General features: G+C 36.8%; 1 protein-coding gene across 1 annotated transcript in view; it reads left to right on the forward strand.

Moving 5' to 3' along the window:
* The window catches only part of usp54b (ubiquitin specific peptidase 54b), a 101,019-nt gene that overhangs the window by 61,187 nt on the left and 19,097 nt on the right, over window positions 1-20,735 (forward strand). The window contains exons 12-14 of the mRNA XM_030121937.1: window positions 4,072-4,461; window positions 5,999-6,126; window positions 6,989-7,147. Coding sequence (XP_029977797.1) covers window positions 4,072-4,461; window positions 5,999-6,126; window positions 6,989-7,147 — 677 coding nt within the window. The remainder of the gene's footprint in view (window positions 1-4,071; window positions 4,462-5,998; window positions 6,127-6,988; window positions 7,148-20,735) is intronic.

Consider the following 20,735-nt stretch of genomic DNA (forward strand, 5'->3'; position numbering starts at 1 on the left):
CATATGCCTCTATTATATGAATCTTCAATTCCCCCAAGAATATCAGTTCTGTGTTCAACTAAACAGGCCCAGGTTTCACACTGAGGAAGTAAATTGAGACTAGATTTGCACTGTATTTCAATAAATATACTTTTTGTAACATTTTTGTTAGGTGGTGTGCCTTGTGATTTTTCTAATGTAAAATATGTGCTGTGGCTTGAAAAGGTTGGGAAACACTGTTTTAGGCTATGCTCAGACAGCAGGTCTTAATGCACAATTCGGATTTTTTGGTCAAATCTAATTTTTTTTTGTAAATGGACTGTACTTATATAACACATTTTCTACACCTTCATGGTGCCCAAAGCGCTTTACAAAGCCTCACATTCACCCATTCACACACACACTCATACACCAGTAGGCGGCTGCTGCCATGCAAGGCGCTGCCAGACCGGATTGGGAGTGATTTAGGGTTCAGTGTCTTGCCCAAGGACACTTCAACATGTGGACAGTCAGAGCCAGGATTTGAACCGCCGACCCTTTGGTCCTTGGACGACCTGCTCTACCAACTGTGTGCTCATTCATATTCCACATTAAATGCAACTTTTATCAGTTTTGTGTATGAACTGAATGTGACCCTGAAGTGACCCACATACACAAAAGAGGTCCTGACGGAATACGTGATCACGGAGACACACACTGTGTTTACAGAAGTAACACTCCTGGGACGCAGAATTATGATGTTTGAAGGTCGGATAAATGCGACCTGGCCGTTCAGACTGAAGTCGCATTGCAAAATATCAGATATGTATTGGATTTAGGACCACATATGAAAGTGGCCTGGGTTGGATTTGAAAAAAATTGGATTAGTGTTGTCCAAACTGTCTTTAACAGATCGGACACAGGTCACATATGGGCAAAAAAATCAGATTTGGGCCACATTTGCCTGTAGTCTGAACGTAGCCTTAGACACCTGTGTTTTAACCAAATGGCTACAGTTGTAACCTACATCAACCTCAACCTTTGAGGCATTTAATGCAAAACCACAAATAGCTATTTAAGACTGTTTACACATTTGACCTGCTGTCCGTTAGCTTTGTGTGCATCAGTGTTGGGTGTTGCAAAGAACCATCTGCTTCACAGTGGAAGAAGCTGAAACATCTGTAGAAGGAAATGAAGTTGTGATAATTAGAAATACATCAACGACTGTGATGCAAAATTTTAGCAGAACATGATGAGTTTAATGGAAAACTTCAAGTAAGTATTATTCAAGTTAGATCTTTGCTAGTTTATCCTTTTTAAAATCAGTCATAGTTCATTAACATGTATTTAAAGTATTACATACATTTAGTTTTCAGTGTAATATGACTACAGCTGGAAACAGTAAAGATGCCTGGAGGTGAAAAATAGAAGAAAAGGCTGAAAATTACAGTGAAATTGCAGTGAAACTATGGTCAAATTCAAAGACAAAAGACATTTCTGTCCCTGTTCGCCCCTGAATTTGTAGTTTCAGTCGTTAACAGCACAAAAAGGCAATAAAGTACAACATTTTACAAAACATGTTGAGGTTATTTATTTATTTCTCCTTAAAATCAGTCGTAGTTCTTCCATTTTGGCTTAATAATACGTATTTAAAGTATTACATATGTTTAGTTTTCAGAACATTTAGTGTAATATAAGTACAGCTGGAAACAGTAAAGATTCCTATAGGGAAAAATAAAAGAAAAAGGCTGCAAAGAACAGGGAAATTACAGTGAAACGATGGTAAAATACAAAACAAAAGCTGTGTCTGATCTTGTTTTGCCCCTGAATTTGTTGTTTCCAGCACAAAAAGTTAAAAAAAAAAAAAAAAAAACACAAATTTTAAAAAAAGTCGAGTTTAGTGCAAAATTTTAAGTAATTTAAGTCACTATGCAAAACTACCAGGAAGCTGTTGCAGATCCACTGGTTTCATCCCATGTGGTTCACTACAGTGGTGGGCATGTTAGTGTCTCCAACTTACATTTATCTCACAGTATGGCACCGATGTAGACTTCTAAGACTTCTAATAAAGAATATGACTGCACAGCACCCTGCAGGTAAAACCTTAATTAAGTTGCGTAGCGCTTTAGAGAGCAATAGGAAAGTACAGTAAACATAGTTTTCCCTGGACTATTGTACACTGACAAGGAAATAAAAAGCAATTTATTTAAAAGTCCTCTGCAGAAACCAATATACACAATAAAACTAAAATATGCACTAGCAAAAAAAACAAACAAACTGGTGTGTGTATACTTCAAAGTCTGCAGTATTGTATTAGTCAACAGTTTTATTTCCTCTTTTTTTAACCCTTTAACCCTTGACGTGTCTTTTGTGAGCGTTCTGAATGTGTCATTTATTTCACATATTCATAGAGATGTAACCGTTTGCTCAATAGGAGAAATTTCAAAACATGCTGATAGAATAGACCTTGTTCTTTCCCTAGACATCTGACCATGCTCAGTACAGCCCCCCGCCCCCTGTGTAATTGGGGTAAAACACAGAGCAGTGAGTGAGACCGACTCACTATAAAAAATAGATGGTTTGGGCTTTTTTATTACGCCGTTTTTCTTGTTTTTAGTTTTTACTGTTAACAGTGTGGTGATGATTTTCCTTTTTTTTTTTTCTTTTTTTTTTTTTACTGTGTTTTTACTGAGTTTTGACGGTGGAACTGCTTTATGGACTTCAACCAGGTCTCAAAAAACATTTGGACTGATTTATATACTGTATATATATATATATATATATATATATATATATATATATATATATATATATATATATATATATATATATATATATATATAAAAAGAGCTAAAAAAAAACCCCTACTGGGTCTAGAGTCAAATACTTGTTGCTGATTTTCTTTCTTTTTTCTTTTTTTAACTTCATTTTAGTCCATTTCTTGCTTATTTTTTCAAGTTATTTATTATTTTGTTATTTACACTGCTGTTTACAGTGTTGTTGTAATTTTCCTTTATTTATTTATTTTTACTGTGTTTATACTGAGTTTTGTCAGTGTAACTGCTTTTTGGAGTTCAGCCAGCTGTTAAAAAGCAGCTGGACTGATTTAGAAAAAAAAAGAGCCCGAAACTAGAACTACTGGGCCTAAATTCAAATCCCTGTTGTTGTTCAGTGTGTTCCAGTTCACAGTTCATAGTTCAACATCCTAAATCTCCTATTGATGTACATTCTGAGTGCCTTACATTAGAAAAAATCTAAATCTTACCAAGTGTATTTTTCTCATTTCTAGTCCAAATATCTCATCACACTTAAAATCAGACAGAATCACCTAAAGAGGAACTTTTCAGTGAGATGTAAGAACTGGTTTTTAGACAATGGATCTGGAAAATCTAATTTCAAGAAATCTTGCCAAGATAATTTTCACTTGTTCCATTGGCAGATTTTTTTTTGGCTTAATTCAAGCAAAAATGTCTTGTTTTATGTGTGATGAGATATTTTGACTAGAAATGAGAAAAATACACTTGGTAAGATTTTGTTTTTTTTCCAGTGTGTCTGTGGAACATACAGGATAATCAAGTCCAGTATTTTGTTTGTTTTTTGCTAACTTTTGTCCATTTTACTGTGTTGTCTGTGTCGGTTCTCATTTGCCCTTGAATTAAGCAAAAAAAAAAAATCTTGAATTAAGCAAAAATAAAAAAATTCTGCCAATGGAACAAGTGAAAATTATCTTGACAAGATTTCTTGAAATAAGATTCTCCAGATCTATTGTCTAAAAATCAGTTCTGATATCTCACTGAGAAGTTCCTCTTTAGGTGATTCTGTCTGATTTTAAGTGTGATGAGATATTTGGACTAGAAATGAGAAAAATACACTTGGTAAGATTTAGTTTTTTCTAGTGTATTTAGTCCAGACTTGTCAAACTTCAGTTCCTCTCTGTCTTTTTCTGTTCTTCCACCTGTTTTGACCCTAAAACACACAGTAAAACAAAACCACTGAAGAAAAGGAACACAAACACATACAACAGCTTTAATGAACCTGAAACACACAACAGTTCACTGAAATAATGTCTCAGGGGTCAAAGGGTTAAAATCCTGCCACATCTTCTTCCTTTAGTTCTTCTGGAGGACGCTACAGGCCAACCTGGAGGCCCCGGAGGGAAGCCCTGAACATAGACAGCATCTTCACCCGCCAGAGAGGCTCGTCTCTGGGCTACAACACCTTGCCCGGCCCTCCCGTCCCTCCGGAGCCCCAGGACTCCTTCCCTTTGGCCGGACCCGCCCCGCCCGCACAGCAGGGGCCGCAGGAGTTGGAAGGGAGGGAGGTCGGGGAGCCGGAGGCGGGGTTTGGGCTGGTCGGGCAGCCCAGATCTGTAGGGGGCGGTGGGCGGACGATGGGTCCCCCTGCCCCTCCGCCTCTGAGAGGGGTGGAGCACCAGCCACGTCTGATTCAGAGGATGGAGAGTGGCTACGAGAGCAGTGAGAGAAACAGCAGTAGCCCCGACAGGTAACACAGCTGTCATGAAACCAATCAATTACTAAGAACGGGAATTGATTAGAATTTGGTGGTTCCAGATTATCGATATTGCTTATTGAGTTGATTCCCTACGGATACTCTTTGGATTAGAGACAAAACTATAGTATAAATGGCTTTGTTTGCATTATTATTTTTTTTATTACTATTAGTGCTGTCAAACAATAAAACATTTTGTCAGATTAATCACATGGTTGCTGTAGATTAATTTCGATTAATCACAAATAAATATTATTCATTTGTAACCTATATTAATCGCATTATATTTTTATTTTAAATGAGCAAACAGACTCAAGAAAGAAGGGAATATATATTCACTTAACATGTTTGTCCAAGCTGGGCAACGCGTTAGCTGAGGTGCTAGCAGAATCCTCGACTAGCGAATGCTTTGTGTGAATGGGGTATTGGAATCTGGAACTGTTTCAGTGAAAAGAAAACTCCTTCCTGCAGAGTGTATCTAATACTTTGTCGGTCGATTGTTCCGTCTTGGTGTTTTTTTCTCCTCATATTTCCATTCAGAGGTCCAACGTGCTGTTTACGTCTTCCGTCTTTATGGGTTGGTTCTGCTGCCTGTCACTACTGGATTAACTGACCATTTGTTCATGCAGTGCTAACTCTGCTTGGACAAACTGACCCAAATGCGTTGGCAGAGATGTTCAGAGTCATTCTGCACTGGAGATCGATTAATTGTGTTAAAATTTTTAATCAGATTAATCATGATGATGGATTGATCCACGTTAGTGCGTTAATTTTGACAGCCCTAATTATTAAACCTGCATTTAACCAGATAGTGTTAAATTCAAAATTTCAACTTTAGTCTGTTATTGGACATTGTCATCCACCTCATTGTCGGTTGCCGTGACAACAGTCTCCCTCCTTTTACCATTAAACATCCGAACGGCACTTGCTAAGAAGTAAACGTACATAATAAAACAGCTGTTATAAGGTCATAAACTGACAAAAATCACTCACATTCACTATTTACAGCTTCAAAATTTGTATAAAATCTCTCTGAATCACTGTAGAGTTTTATAAAAAAAAACAAACAAAAAAAAACAACATGCTTCTGGACCTCGATAGAACCTGGAGGAGTTTAATGTTAGCGACTATGACAGAGGATGCCTTGCTTTAGGCTCCGCCCCCTTTGCTAAGCACCCAATCAGACATGTTCCATTGGTGCAGTTTAATGGGATGCAGTGGTTAAATGTTTGTACATGTTGGAGATATTTAACCCTTTGTTGTCACTGTTATAAATAGTCCTACTGTCATCTTTACTGTTAAATAAATCCAAATAAGGAAATGATCTGACGATGCATTTGACGTGATGATGTCATAGAACATATAAGCAGAATCATTAAGGAAACAGACTCATGATTCCAAGGAGCTGAGCCACTGGGAACGTCCTGAGTCCCATCCCTATCAATCATTGATCGACTTTATCCACCATCTTCTTCATGAACATTTGTTTCTCTTCTTATCTGTTTCTGTTTCCGTCTCGCCGTTGCTGCAGGGAGGTGGGACAACAAAAACGGGTGCTGATGTCAGGACCTTCATGGCGCTCGGTGCCCAAGTCAAAGAGCAGCGGTGCCATCCTACAGGAGCTGCCCTCGCCCAGCTGGGGAGGGGGCACCAACACAGGTACCCAGTCCACTGCTTATTCTGCATGAAAGATTTAAAGAGCTCATATTTGTCTAAACCCACTTTTCTTAGTCTGTGGTTCATTTCTTTGTGTATTTGGACCCTAATAGTTCATACAGTTTGAATTTGAATCCTCCAGCTGCTGTAAAACTATCTTTGTATTCATTTGGGCAAAAATCAAATGGATTTCTACAACTTGTTTTAATTCCTTCTTAATTTGTTGTGTCTATAACTAGTTCCGTCTCCACAGTTTCTCATATCAGGTCCAGACTTCAGACGAACATTTCTCCAGTATTTCTCCATAATTGTTTGTCAGCAGCAGCGGTTGTAGTCCAGACTGAAAATATGTCCAAACTTGGAGCCCATTACCTCAAATGTTCAGTTGTTGGTTGAACGGGACAGAGCAGCACAGCCAATAACCTGGAGGGGGTGGGGCCTGAAGTGGCTCATGTGCATTTAAAGGGCCAGCGCTCCAAACCACCTTTCTGGTGTCATTACTCAGAAATAGGGTTGAAGATGGACCTGTGGAGTTGAATGAATGAAGAATTCAGACCCAAGCAGAGCATTTACATTTTATGGAGACCACAGGGAAATGATGGAAAATGAAGAATTCCATTTAAAAAAGAAAAACATCACTCCATTAAGTGGATATTGTTAATGTGAAGAAGTCACCTGCAATAAATATGATACAAATTAATGACATTAAGAATAATTGTGATAATAGTAATTAAACTAATTTTCAAGTTTCAAATATGTAGATTACTTTATTGATGCTGCTATTGATCAGTTATTCCAGTCAACAATCCAAACGAGACCAAAATGATCTGAAAATTTGAACGTCTGGTCTTCTGTATGTGTTCAGGCTCAGGGCGCAGTGAGCTGGACGAGCTTCAGGAGGAGGTGGCGAGGAGAGCCCGCCAGCAGGAGCAGCAGAAGCGCAGGGAGGCAGAGCGGGAGGCGGCCATGGGATTTAACCCTAAACCCAGCAAATTCATGGACCTGGACCAGCTCCAGCACCAGGGTATGGATGAAACAGGGTGGAAGAGACAGGAAGGGAAAAGACGGTGTGGATGATACAGGAGTCATTAAAAAACATCTGTATGTGTGTCCTCTAATGGGACCAGACCACGGAGGGTTTTACAGATCCTTGAAGAGTCTAATTATTGGATTGTCAGGATTGGACATGTCTCAAATATAACAGTAAAACAGCCTGAGTCTCAATTTTAAATACATTTTAGGGAAAATTTGTTTGGTTCACTATGTAAATGAAACAATTTTTTCTTATGTAAAAGCAGATTAAAAAAAAAAAAAGTCCTATAATATACTGTTTCACACAGTGTTCAGTTCTACAAGTTTAATTTGATGCATACAGCAATGTAATGTGGTTATTTTTCTAGACCAGGGGTGTCAAACATACAACCCACCAAAGCATCCAAACCAGCCCTTCATTACAAACTTCATTCCTAACTGGTTTAAGTTCAGAGGTCACGTACAGACCAATGTGATCTCAAGTGAAATAATAACAAAATAACCTGTAAATAATGATAACTCCAAAGTCTGTTTTTGGTTTAATGTGAAAAAAGTTAAGGCTAATGACGTTAGTTTTGTCTTCTTTTAATGTAATTATACTTTTCTTTTTCTTGTGTTCAAAAAAGTTAAATTACGTTAGAAAAATACATTTACAAACCATTCTTTCACAATAACATGTGAATAACCTGAACTATGAACATGAAATGTCTTAAGGAAAAAAAGTGCATTTTTAACAATATTCAACCTGTTATTAAATGTTTTCTGCGTTTGTGGATTGACTGTGACCTGTAAGTTTTGTTAATAATAAGCCAGTGGTCCCCAACCTTTTTGGCTCGTGACCCCATTTTAACATCACAAATTTCTGGCGACCCCAGACATTCAAAACAGAGACTTTTTTTTTTTTTTTTTTTTTGCTAAAATTAATTGGTTTTTGATCATGTAATAGTTTGCTATACTATGTTGCAAATAAACATTAATTTTAGAGGACATTTAGTCTATATAATGTATATTATTGTGGACGGAGGCAGTAAATCCAGGTGTAGATTACTGCACAAAGTGAGAGTTAGATTTTCCTTGGGCAGGATCTGTCCAGTCAGTCCAGCTGTGATTTACAAGGAGGACAATTAATACTGAACAAACAAGAACTCAAACTATGAATTATGAAAGAGCTTAAACTGGCCACAATGAACATTTGACAGATAAACAGAACCACGGTGCTTCAGTTTCAGCTTCAGTTTGTCATGTCTTTATGTATTATGATTGTCTCTCTCAACTCACCATATATTTTTATTATCAATTATTTTTATTCTTATCTTTATCAATTGCTATAAATTTCAGGCGACCCCATGTGGGTTCCCAACCCCAAGGTTGAAAAACACTGTAATAAGCTGAGTCATAATGTTGTTGAAATTGCTCTTATTTTTCTTCTAATTTCAAGTTGTACATGGTTGTTCAGATTATTCACATTTTCATTTTCCACACTGAAACAAAAGCCTTTATGTTATTTATGGGCTATTATGTTATGGTTTTACTGGTCTAATCTACTTAAGGTCATACTGGGCTCAATGTGGAACCTGAACTAGTATGAGTTTGACCCCCCTGTTCTAGACCAACACTTCTAGATCACACATCGCAAGTGTTGCTGCTCAAATTTTCGGCCACTGCAGGTGTGTGTATTACTTTTTCAGTAAAACTGTCATTTGTATAAACTTACAAGAAGACTAGGTTCACACAATTAAAGATAAACAGTAAAAAAAAAAAAAGTTTCAGTTCCAAGCCGTTTCCGTGCTTGTTGTCGCTGCGTCCATAATGCAGCTGCATGGAGCTCTGCTTCCCACAGTGCGAGTCACGATAAATTTCCGAAAATGCCCAAGTGACCTACCGGCTCTGTTTGTAAGCAAATGGACTGTTTATGGGGGAGTACACTTCAAAAATTGTTCACCGTGAGGGAAGAGATTCAGGTGCATAATCAAGAAAAGACTTACGGATTAATGATATTCAGGCTATGGCTCAGGTTTAACAGATTTGATGAAAAATTGGTGATAAAAGTCATACACAGCTTTAAATCTAATGTGGATTAGGGTTCAGAAAGCATCGACTTTCCTTGATATCTTTGTGTTTTTCTAATGTTTCTTACAGTGGTGTTAAACAGGGTTCCTTCAGGGCCTTAAAAAGTCTTAAAAGTCCTGAATTTACAAATCTGTATTTAAAACCTAAACAAAGTCTTTATAATGTAATACATCTGATATGGTACACTACCAGTCAAAAGTTTGGACTCACCTGCTTTTTCTTTATTTTCATGACTATTTCCATTGTAGATTCTGACTGAAGGCATCAAAACTATGAATGAACACAAATGGAATTATGGAGTTAAAAAAAAGTGTGACATAACTCAGAGCACATTTTATAGTTTAGATTCTTCCAAATAGACACATTTTGCTTTTATTACTGTTTTGCACATTCTTGGCATTCTCTTGATGAGCTTCATGAGGTAGTCACCTGAAATGTTTTCCAAAAATCTTGAAGGAGTTTGCAGTGATGCTGAACACTGGTTGGACATCTGTGTTTCAAGGTTATAATAGTTTTGGATTTTTACCTCCGCCAAGGAGGTTATGTTTTGCCAGGGTTTGTTTGTTTGTCTGTCTGTCTGTTTGTTTGTCTGTCCGTTAGTGTGCAACATAACTCAAAAAGTTATGGACAGATTTTGATGAAATTTTCAGGGTTTGTTGGAAATGGGATAAGGAAGAAATGATTAAATTTTGGTGGTGATCGGGGGTGGGGGGGCCCACGGGGGTGGGGGGGGGGGGGGGGGGGGGGGGGGCGCAGACCACAAAATTTCATCAAAATCTGTCCATAACTTTTTGAGTTATGTTGCACACTAACGGACAGACAAACAGACAGACAGACAAACAAACAAACAAAGAAACCCTGGCAAAAACATAACCTCCTTGGCGTGGGGGGGGCCACGGGGGGGGGCACTGATCAGCCTTGGCGGAGGTCTGCGCTCTCCGAGTGCTTCTAGTTCGTTATAGTTTAGTTTTATTTAGTTTTGACTTTTTTTTCTCTAATTCAGTTAGTTTTAATTAGTTTTCAGAGCAGGTTTACTAGTTTTTATTAGTTCTCGTTTTTTTTCTAAATGCTCAGTTTTAGTTGAGTTTTAGTATTTTTAAAATATCTTTAATCTTCTTCACCATTGAATTCAAATAAATCCCAGACAGGACTCTGCTGCTTTCTCCCAACTTTAGTCTCCATCCTTCCAGGTAGAGTGGGGACCAGAAGACGACTGGAAACCACAAGTGAACACAAGTGACGGACCGTTAAATAATATATGGTGCCAGCAGATAAAATTGCTTGAGGGAAATAAATCGATTTCTTATCAATCTGACATTGACAAAGACGAAAACGAAGGGAATTTTATCCATAATTTTTATACGTTTTAGTTAGTTTTGTAAGCACGCAATACAGTTTCAGTTAGTTATTGTTTTTTTCTTTTAATTATAGTGTGATGGTTGGAAAACGACAAAGACTTTGCGGAGAATGGATTTGCTTTAATCAGGCGATCCGTTTATTTGTGCACAAATGAGAAAACTGACAGACGAAGCTTCGCCCTCTCTCAAGAGTCAGTTCTACCTAATACAGAAAATCAGTCTAACTTATAGAGGCCTGTGCTAAGCTTACATGGGACTGGTTAATACTAAATATGACATATGAGGCTGTCGCTAAGCAGAAGAAAGAATGTCAGATGGACACAGGACAGAATATGAGACCTTGGAGTCGTTCTGGGAAGTTTGAAGAGTTCCTCTTTGTTATTGAATTCCAGAACTGAGAGCTCCTGCTCTGCTAAAGGCTAAAAGTTCAAACTGTACCTTGTGCTATCGTTAGAGATAAAGTATCTTACAATATGCAGAATGGAGAAGCTGACTGAGAGAAACACTGATGTTTTGAAGGACACAGGTGTCTTACAAACTAGCAGTTGTGAGGAGATACAGACAATTCCAAGAAAAGAAAACTTATGGTCAGCATCAAAATCAGTATTAACAATAGTTTTTATTTATTTCAGTTAACAAAAATGTTTTTACAGTTCTAGTTTTTGTCATTTCGTTAGTTTTTGTTAACAATAATAACCTTGCTGTGGTCCATACCATGTCATTTAAATGACAAGGTGAGTCCAAACTTTTGACTGGTAGTGTAGGTCTTAAGTTATGTTTGCATAAACTTGTTGGCTGTGTTGTGTTTAAATGTGTCTAAGCTGCAAAGAAAGTAACATTAGTCGACTCAGTTCCACTCGTTCCAACCCGGCAATTGAAAATTAGGAACCAGTTATCGCTAACTTCGCAGCCCCCACTGAGAAATAACTTGAAATGATGGGAACCAAGGCGTCGGAGTAAATAAATACATTTTCCTATATTCTAGGAGTCACAAATTTTTGCAGGTATGGCCGTGAAATAGGCTGTGAAATGGGCATTAAATTCTGTTCTAAGTAGTTTTTAAAAGGTCTTAAAAAGTCTTAAATGTAACTTGTAGGAACCCTGGTTAAAACAGTCGTAAAAAGTCCTAAATTGAACTTGTTGAAACCCCCTCAACGATGTTTTGTTTAAATGTGTCCAAGAAGCAAAGAAAGTAATGTTAGTCGACTCAGTTCCACTCGTTCCAACCTGACAATTGAAAATTAGGAACCAATTATCACTAACTTCGCAGCCCCCGGTGAGAAATGTCTCGGAACGGTGGGAATCAAGGCTTCAGAGTAAATAAATACATTTTCTTATATTCTAGGAGTCACAAATTTTTGCCAGTATGGCTGTGAAATAGGCTGTGAAATGGGCATTAAATTCTGTTCTAAGTAGTTTTTAAAAGGTCTTAAATGTAAGTTGTAGGAACCCTGGTTAAAACAGTCATAAAAAGTCCTAAACTGAAACCCCCCTCCCCCAACTGTTAGCGAATATTTCTGAATCTACAAAATAAGAGACATACGTGAATAAATAAAAGGATAAATATGGCTGAATACTAGGGCTGTGTATTGGCAAGAACCTGGCGATACGATACAAATCACAATACTAGGATCATGATACGATATATCACGATATATCATGATACTGTTAAAAAGGCAATTTTTTGTTTGTTTCTTTTTTAAAAAATGATTATTTTCAGGAAGAATTTAATTACACCAGAAATATGCACAAATACTAAACACATTTTATTTGATCACAACAGGATCACAATATGTATAATATGTATAATATATCACAAAATGTTCCTGTGTTAAAACTTAAATTATGTTTTACAGACATTACAGATTAAGATCCTGTTCAAATGTTCATATTCTTTTAGTTCATAACTAACATCATAACTTTATTTTTGTGCAATCCCAACAAAGGAACTATTATCTGCCTCTGAAACAGTAAAAAGGGCTTTTAAGATGCTTCAAATGACCATTATTTAACCCTCCGGTATCCGGGTGCGCCTTTTAGGCACACTTTGCATTTCGTGTTAAAAAAACTTCATATTGTTTTTCACAATTTAAATAAGGTTTGAATTCAAAAGTTGTTCATTTTGGCATTATCTTTAAAATTCTGGCCGTCAATTAAAATGTGCACATTGTAAACAAAAGAAAATTAAAAGACTAGCATCTGTCTCCCAAGTGTGCCTAAAATGCACTATTTCTTCCATTTGATCTGTATGATTAGGGCTGACCTGGATTTACAAAAATAAAATCAAATTAGAGCAGAAAAATAAATCAATATATAATATTTAATAGTTTGATTTATAGGTGTGCATTTTTGGCACACTTGGTGACAGATGCTAGTATTTTTTAACATTTGACCTAGCACCAAAAATAATAATGCAAATTAACCAATATTGCTGTTAACCATTGACATATGCCAGGATGAAAAAAACAAATAATTTGTGATGCACTTTTTATGTAGTGTATTGAAAAAAATTAATTTTTTTGTATTTTTGCATCCAAAAATACTTGGTTTGTTTACATTACAAACACGGCATTTAAAGGGTTATAAAATATGACAGTTATTGAGTATTTGATATTTTTATTTACGGCTCAAGTTGATGAAATAGAAAAAAGTGTAAAAGAATTAAAAACAAACTGTTTGAAAAAAATTTTGACATTATTCCACAAGTGTGCCAAAAAGACACACTTGGTGCTTAGTAAGGGCCTTGCTGGACAGGATACCGGAGGGTTAATAAAACAGTGTTAAATAATAATAAATAAGATATAAACAATAAAGAAAACCAAAAACAAAAATGAACCTCTGCCATATCTGCATTTGAATAAATACCTAAAAATATCGATACAGTACTTTTTAATATCGATACAGTATTGTGAAATGAAATATCGCAATATATTGCAGAACTGATATTTTCTAACACCCCTACTGAATACCTCTAGAAATAGCAGAATTCATCCTGTTTTGGCCTTTGAAGGTTAATAGCGAGCTGCCATCAAAGCTGACAGACGTAAAAATCCGCTTCTCTCGTGTGCACTTTGAGCCTCGCCGTTGGGTTTATTGTGGACGGAGCTTTTGTTCGCTCGGCCCACCGTTTTGGGTTTCAATCTCATTTTTCACTTACAAAATACAAAAGCCGGGCAAATCTGTGACATTGCAATCGGAGAATGGTCATTTGTGCTGTTATTTGGGCTGATGGAGTGTATTCCCCTGTCGGAACACCATCGCCTTAAGGTCGTATTATCACCTGTTGTCTGATTCAGCAGTGGCCGTGACTTGTACGTCCGTGCTTCTGTCTGTCTGTCTGACCTCCTGTTTGTCCTCAGCCCATCTGTCCGTCTGTCCCTCCTTCTGTCTCCACCGTCCACAGCATTTGACTATTAATACGCCGTTACTCTGCTCTATATGTTTAGTTTTTGTGTGTCATTATCTATTATCTGTCAGAATGTATGCCCGTGGTGCGTTCACTGACCAGCACTGAGTGGTAAAAACTCCACTTCCCCACTATTATATGCCCTTCTGTCTTTGTGTTTCCATCTGTTTAGGTCTAATAGAATATATGGACAAAAGTATGTGGAATTCAGGTGTTTTTTTTCTCACAGGGGTCTGGGGTACAAAACAATAATGACTGATGTCACAATAGTTTTATACAGTTCGCAGTTTATATAGTTTATTTGCTTCCAAAATGCCTCAGAGATTTTACTTAAATTCTCTCAACACTGATTCAAGGAAATATTGATGTTTATAAACTATATGGACATAAATATCAGGACATATCATGTCTTCAGCAGTAAGATGTCCTGTTCATGATGATTTAAGATAAAAACATCAATATTTCCTTAAAGTTTAATGGGAGAAAGTAGACGGTTAGTTAAGGTAGAGAAATATATATTTTGTCCTTTTTTGTTCATTGTGTTGATTATTGTGTTAATTTTGTTGATTAGTTTAGTCTTTTTTTACTCATTTTATTGATTATTTTGTTAATTTTTGTTCATTTGTTTTGTTAATTTTTTTGTTCATGTAGATTTAAGATTAAAACATCAATATTTCCTTAAAGTTTAATGCGAGAAAGTAGACAATTAGTTAAGGCAGAAAAATTGTATATGGACAAATTATATAACATTTTTCTACCTTAACTAACCGTCCACTTTCTCCAATTAAACTTTAAGGAAATATTAATGTTTTTATCTCGAATCCTCATGAACAGGACATCTTACAACTGTAGACATGATGTGCCCCAATACTTTTGTCCATATAGTTTATAAACATCTATATTTCTTTCAATCAGTGTTGAGAGAAGTTAAGTAAAATCCATCTCTGAGGCATTTTGGAAGCAAAGATAATTTAAACCAAACTAACCAATGTAATGATATTTATCCCAATCTAAAACTGTGTTGTAACATTTGTCATTATTGTTTTCTATCCCAAACACACTTAAATTCAACGTGTCCACATACTTTTGTCCACATAGTGAATGTGTTTCCTCATGTCTCTCTCTGTCGACAATTCTAAACATAAACACAGAAATAGTCATAGATGTACCTGATATGTGCTGGATATCTGAATATAAGGCATCGTCTTAGTACAAATATGAAATCTAAAACACTCCAGACCCACAAACAAACAAACAAACAAACAGCAGGAGGCGGGCTTTGCAGAGTGGCAGAGCTTAAACATTTGCATTAGAAAGACTCGAACACACCTCGGAGCGTATTTTTGTACTTTTTTGTGTTTTATTGTCCTGAAAATCGCCAACATACTCATTGAGATCTGAGGACAGGATGGTCCTAACGGGTCCAACAGCAGTGATCAGGGAGTGGATCCAGATGATCAAAACAGAAACTATTCAGATGTTTAAGTGGAATATTTGTAAGAGATTTTCCTGTGAACTCAGGGATTCAAACTGCAGTGTTTGGTGGTTTTTTCAGCATATTGTCATTCATGTGGTCTGGGAGGAAACAAGACTTCTGCATCTCCGATTTTACCGTGTCTTATTACCTCCACCAAGGAGGTTAAGTTTTTGTCAGCGTTGGTCTGTCTGTCTGTCTGTGTGCAAGATAACTCAAAAAGTTATGGATGCATTTGGATGAAAATTTCAGGAAATGTTGATACTGGCACAAGGAACAAATGATTAAATTTTGGTGGTGATCAGTGGTGGGGGGGCCACTGATCTGCCTTGGCAGATGTCTGTGCTGTCTTTTGTAGAAAAGCATTTGTAGAGACCCCCCCCCCCCCAAATCACTACCAAAATTTAATCATTTGTTCCTTGTGCCAGTATCAACATTTCCTGAAATTTTCATCCAAATCCGGGGCCCTGATCTGCCTTGGCGGAGGTCTGCGCTCTCCGAGTGCTTCTACTAAATGCTGCATTCCAGGCCGTTTTTTGAGCCCGTAAGTCACGACTTCAAACCACGACTCACGACTTTGTAACGTTCCAGGCAAGTCACACCAAACTGCCTGAGCGCAAGGAATTGTGGTAGTTAGATGTAAACACACCTACATGTCAGACCGTACATTATGCTCATTTACAGTCATTTCTATCCCAGAGGTGTTTGCTCTTTGCTTATTTGTGGGAAACAGCTCAAAAATGGCACATAAGGCAAGAGAAGCTGTTCTACCTTTCATGTTCTGTTATTTGTATATTTGGATACGTATTTGGAATTAATTTATTCTTACACTCATTGGACTGAAAACTAGCTAACACTAGAGTAGCTGCTGATTATACAGAACATTTGCAGATAAATAATATCAGAGCAATACCTTGTTTTAATAAACAATCTGCATAAACACCGCATCCATGGGGGCCACCACTGCTACATGATGTCAGAACTCGGAACTGGGAGTACATCGATCTACTACGAGTTCACGGGTGGGAAGTCACAGGTTTGACTGACATTCCAGTGCATTTTCACCAGTAGAAGGATGGAAAAACACGAGTTACAGGTGGACTGGAATGCAGCATAAGTCTGAAGGAGATCTACCCCCTGATGCAGTTTTAGTTTAATCACAGGTGTTTTCAGACAGGTAGGAGGGTTGGATATGTGATGATTGACAGCTGTAATGACCGGGTTCAGGGAATCGGCTCCAAAATTAAGCAATGGTGGAAGTTAAGGTTGCACAATACCGGCCCTGATATCAACATTTTTAGCTGGATCGGGGATCGGTAAAAGCAACCAATCTGTAAGACTGATCGTTCCTCTTGAAATTTTTGCGACACGGGCTACGTCGTGCATGTCGAACGTAAGGACCTGTATGTGGAGGACGTGGTGGGATATGTAGTTCTGTATATAAAGCTGTGGGAAAGCTTTATCTCTAGTCGCTTTTCCATTGACCCTCAAATTGTGCAAATATAATTTAAGCATAAAAATTGACCTAATGGAAAAATGACAATTTAGCCAAAAGTCTCGAACTTGGCCCCCGGGCCGCATGCTTGACACCTGTGCATTACAGGCACTGGTCCAAAACACTGCTCTGGAATGATGGATAAAACTACAAAAACCAGTCTTTGTAAACTGTGGAACTCTTCCAGTGTGTGTTTTTTCCGTGCCGTGGTCGAACATGTGTGTATGTTTCCACTTGTCTGGACCTGACATTGCCGTTCCGTTAGCGTGTCTGTGGACGTCTTGTCCAAACTGCAGGTGTGCAGGTTTTCCCCTCCAGCTTAGCGCTAACTACATCTATATCAGGGATTATTGTGTAGCGTCCTGGCCGTCCTCCTGTGTGTGCGCTTTACGGTTCAGCCTTATGTAGCTGACACACAAAGCCCTGCCAGTACAGCCAACCTTGACCAAGTAAAAGGACGAGCGGACACCGAACAGATGGCATCACTACCGTTGACATTATGTAACAACAATTTGGTTTCCCCACGTCCATATCGATGGTTTCGGGCCTACTCCAAACTATTTGTCTCCGTTTTCTAGAGGTCGTTACAGCCAACAACAACATCATCATCAACAACAACAACAGAGCTGCCTTCGACCTTCTTTATTCACCTTCAGACTCTTTTAACCCACAAAGACCCACAACTACTTCAGTAACAGGTCCCAAATGAAGTTTTCTTTAATGATTTATCACCATTTATTCTAATATCATCCTGTGTGTTCTTGCATTTTTCACTGGAAATCATGTATTTTCTCATATTTTATTTTCATGAAAACAGTAAATTCAAAGGCTATTGGAAGAAGTGAAGGAAAAGTGACTTTTTCGTGCAAAATATATCAGTACATTTACATTTACATGTATGCATTTGGCAGACGCTTTTTTTCCAAAGCGACTTACAGGGGAAAACCAAAATTAAAAAAAACAAAAAAAACAAAATAAAATATAAGAATAGATTAAAGATCTACAGCAGCTGTACAGTTAAAAACAGTGTCATACAGAAGATTAAAAAGCAAAATTATAGACTAAAAATACAATAGATTCAGAAGACATAAAAACAGCTGTACAATTAAAACAGTGAAATAAAAAAAAAATGACAACATAAAACAAACATCTACAACCTTATTTTGTTTATGGAGGCCATTTTTTATTCATTTTACTTAATTTATTTATTTTTGCTCATTTTTTATTCAAACCTTTTCAGTTTAAGGCTTATTTTGTTCATGTTACGTATTATTCTGTTGATTTTTCAATTCATTTTTGTTCATTTCATTGATTACTTTGGCTGTTTTTTTGTTCATTTTATTCTTTTTTTACTTCATTTGAATCAATTTTTTGCTCATTTTTTCCCACATTATTTATTATTTTGTCAGTGTTTTACCGCAGTGTTTCCATAGTAACTACAGAGCCTCTGATCGTCTAAATGGGTCATATCTGATGACCATGAAAAGATGAAGAACTGTATTTTACACCAAATTTACACTATCATTAAAAGAGAAGAAATGAGACTACCAAAGCCCATGTGTCTGATGGTACTGGGAAACTCCATTTCTGCTGAATTATCTCCATGTATTGATCGGTTTAGTGGCTCCACATGTATTACACAGTGTATATCAGTAGATGGTTTTGGTGGACGGTGGACGTTTGGGTCTTTCTGGGTTAAATTTCCTCCAGTCCAGGTGACGGCTGCTCTATCGTTGTCCACTTATACATCTTCTTTTTAACCAACTAACACCATTCAGGGTGCGTTCCCCAGCCTTGGTCCTGGAGGCTGGTCTTGGTCCTGTTTCCCTCTCTGGTGTCGTTGCTTAATGAACGTAGCCTGGACTTTGCTCCTCATAGATGAACTTTGACTCACTAACAGTGTAGTAACGTTCACATTTACACAGTGATGCTTTGACCACAGAGTTGCAAAGTGGATGGAACAGCTGCTTCTGAACGTGTGGACCGAAATATTTAACGAAAAGCCTGGACAATTCACCAGCGTTACAGACAGTTACACAGATTAGAGTAGATTACAGTAGATTAGAATAGAGTGTAATAGATTAGATTAGATTAAATTAGATTAGAGTAGAGTAGAATAGAGTAGAATACATTAGATTAGAGTAGTAGAGTAGATTAGAGTATGATAGATTAGATTAAATTAGATTAGATTACAGTAGAGTAGAATACAATAGAGTAGAGTTGTAATAGATTAGATTAGATCAAATTAGATTACAGTAGATTAGAGTATAATAGATTACATTAGATTAGATTACAGTTGTGTAGAGTAGATTAGATTACAGTATAATATCTTAGATTATATTAGATTAGATTAGATTAGATTAGATTAGAGTATAATAGGTCAGAGTAGAGTGGATTAGAGTAGATTTAATTAAATTGGAGTAGAATAGAATAGATTAGAGTTGATTAGATTACATTAAATTAGAGTAGATTAAAGTAGATTACATCAGATTTAATTAGATTAGAGTAAAATAGATTAGACTAGAGTTGATTAGATTAAATTAAATTACAGTATAATAGGCTAGATTAGAGTAGATTAGATTAAATTAGAGTAGAGTAGAATAGATTAGATTTAATTAAATTAGAGTTGATTAGACTGGATTAAAATACATTAGAGTTGATTACATTAGAGTATAATAGGTTGGATTAGAGTAGATTAGAATAGATTAGATTAGATTTAATTAAATTAAATTAGATCAGAGTAGATTAAAGTAGATTAGAGTATATTAGATAAGAGTAGATTACAGTATATTAGATTGGATTATATTAGAGTAGATTAGATTACATTAGATTAGATTCAACTTTATAGTCATTACTCAAGTGCAAAGTAACTGAATACAGTTTAGCATTAAACCATAAGTGCAGTCAGTAGATATACAGTATGTACATAAATATAGGAGAGATTTTAGGGGTGCTATAAATATACTAAATGATTATTATAAATGTTACAATATACAGTATTAAGGTCCAATTAATATGTTCATAGACATAATAATTAGGGTTAACGATTAGCGTGATTAGCGGCTAGCACGATTAGCAGTTAGGGGTAGGTTTAGGGTTAGCGATTAGTGGCTAGCGCATTGACATGCCATCAAATGGCATTCGATAACACGTGAAAGGATGAAAGTGTGTACATATAGCACGCCGAATACAATAAAGTGGTGTCACATACAACGCAATTTCATCAGATGAGTCTGCAGTATGACATGATGTAATAAATAACGTCATACAATATGATGCATTACAAAAAAATATGATAAAATATACAATATGATACAATAGTATACAATATGATATAAGAGCATATGATGTTATACTATAACATTAATATATTATAATAGAGTATAATACATACCACAGTTAGATACTTTATTTGTTAGTTTGCGATCACACACATCGTATGAGTTACAATAGACAATTAAATTAATAATTATTGTACTGGGTTAATAGTCTCCGTTCCTTCATGTTAAACTAGTTCATAAACTTGTTATCCAGGCTTCAGTCCACTTCTGCCATAAATACATTTCAGTTAATTGTGTGTTCGTGCGTTGACAGGAACAGACGCTCTTCGCCGTCACACAGCGAGCAGCAGTTTTAGCTCCGCCCACACTCGTACCTTCGCTGTCTCCTCATTGGTCCACTGTGTCGTGTGCAGCTGCTGACTCAAACTGACTGAATGAACTGGATTTGAACTACCAACTTGTCCATCTTTGCAGCTCTGTCCTTGTGTAGACTGAC

The sequence above is a fragment of the Sphaeramia orbicularis genome, chromosome 19 (assembly GCF_902148855.1).
Source record: "Sphaeramia orbicularis chromosome 19, fSphaOr1.1, whole genome shotgun sequence".
Lineage (NCBI taxonomy): Eukaryota > Metazoa > Chordata > Actinopteri > Kurtiformes > Apogonidae > Sphaeramia > Sphaeramia orbicularis.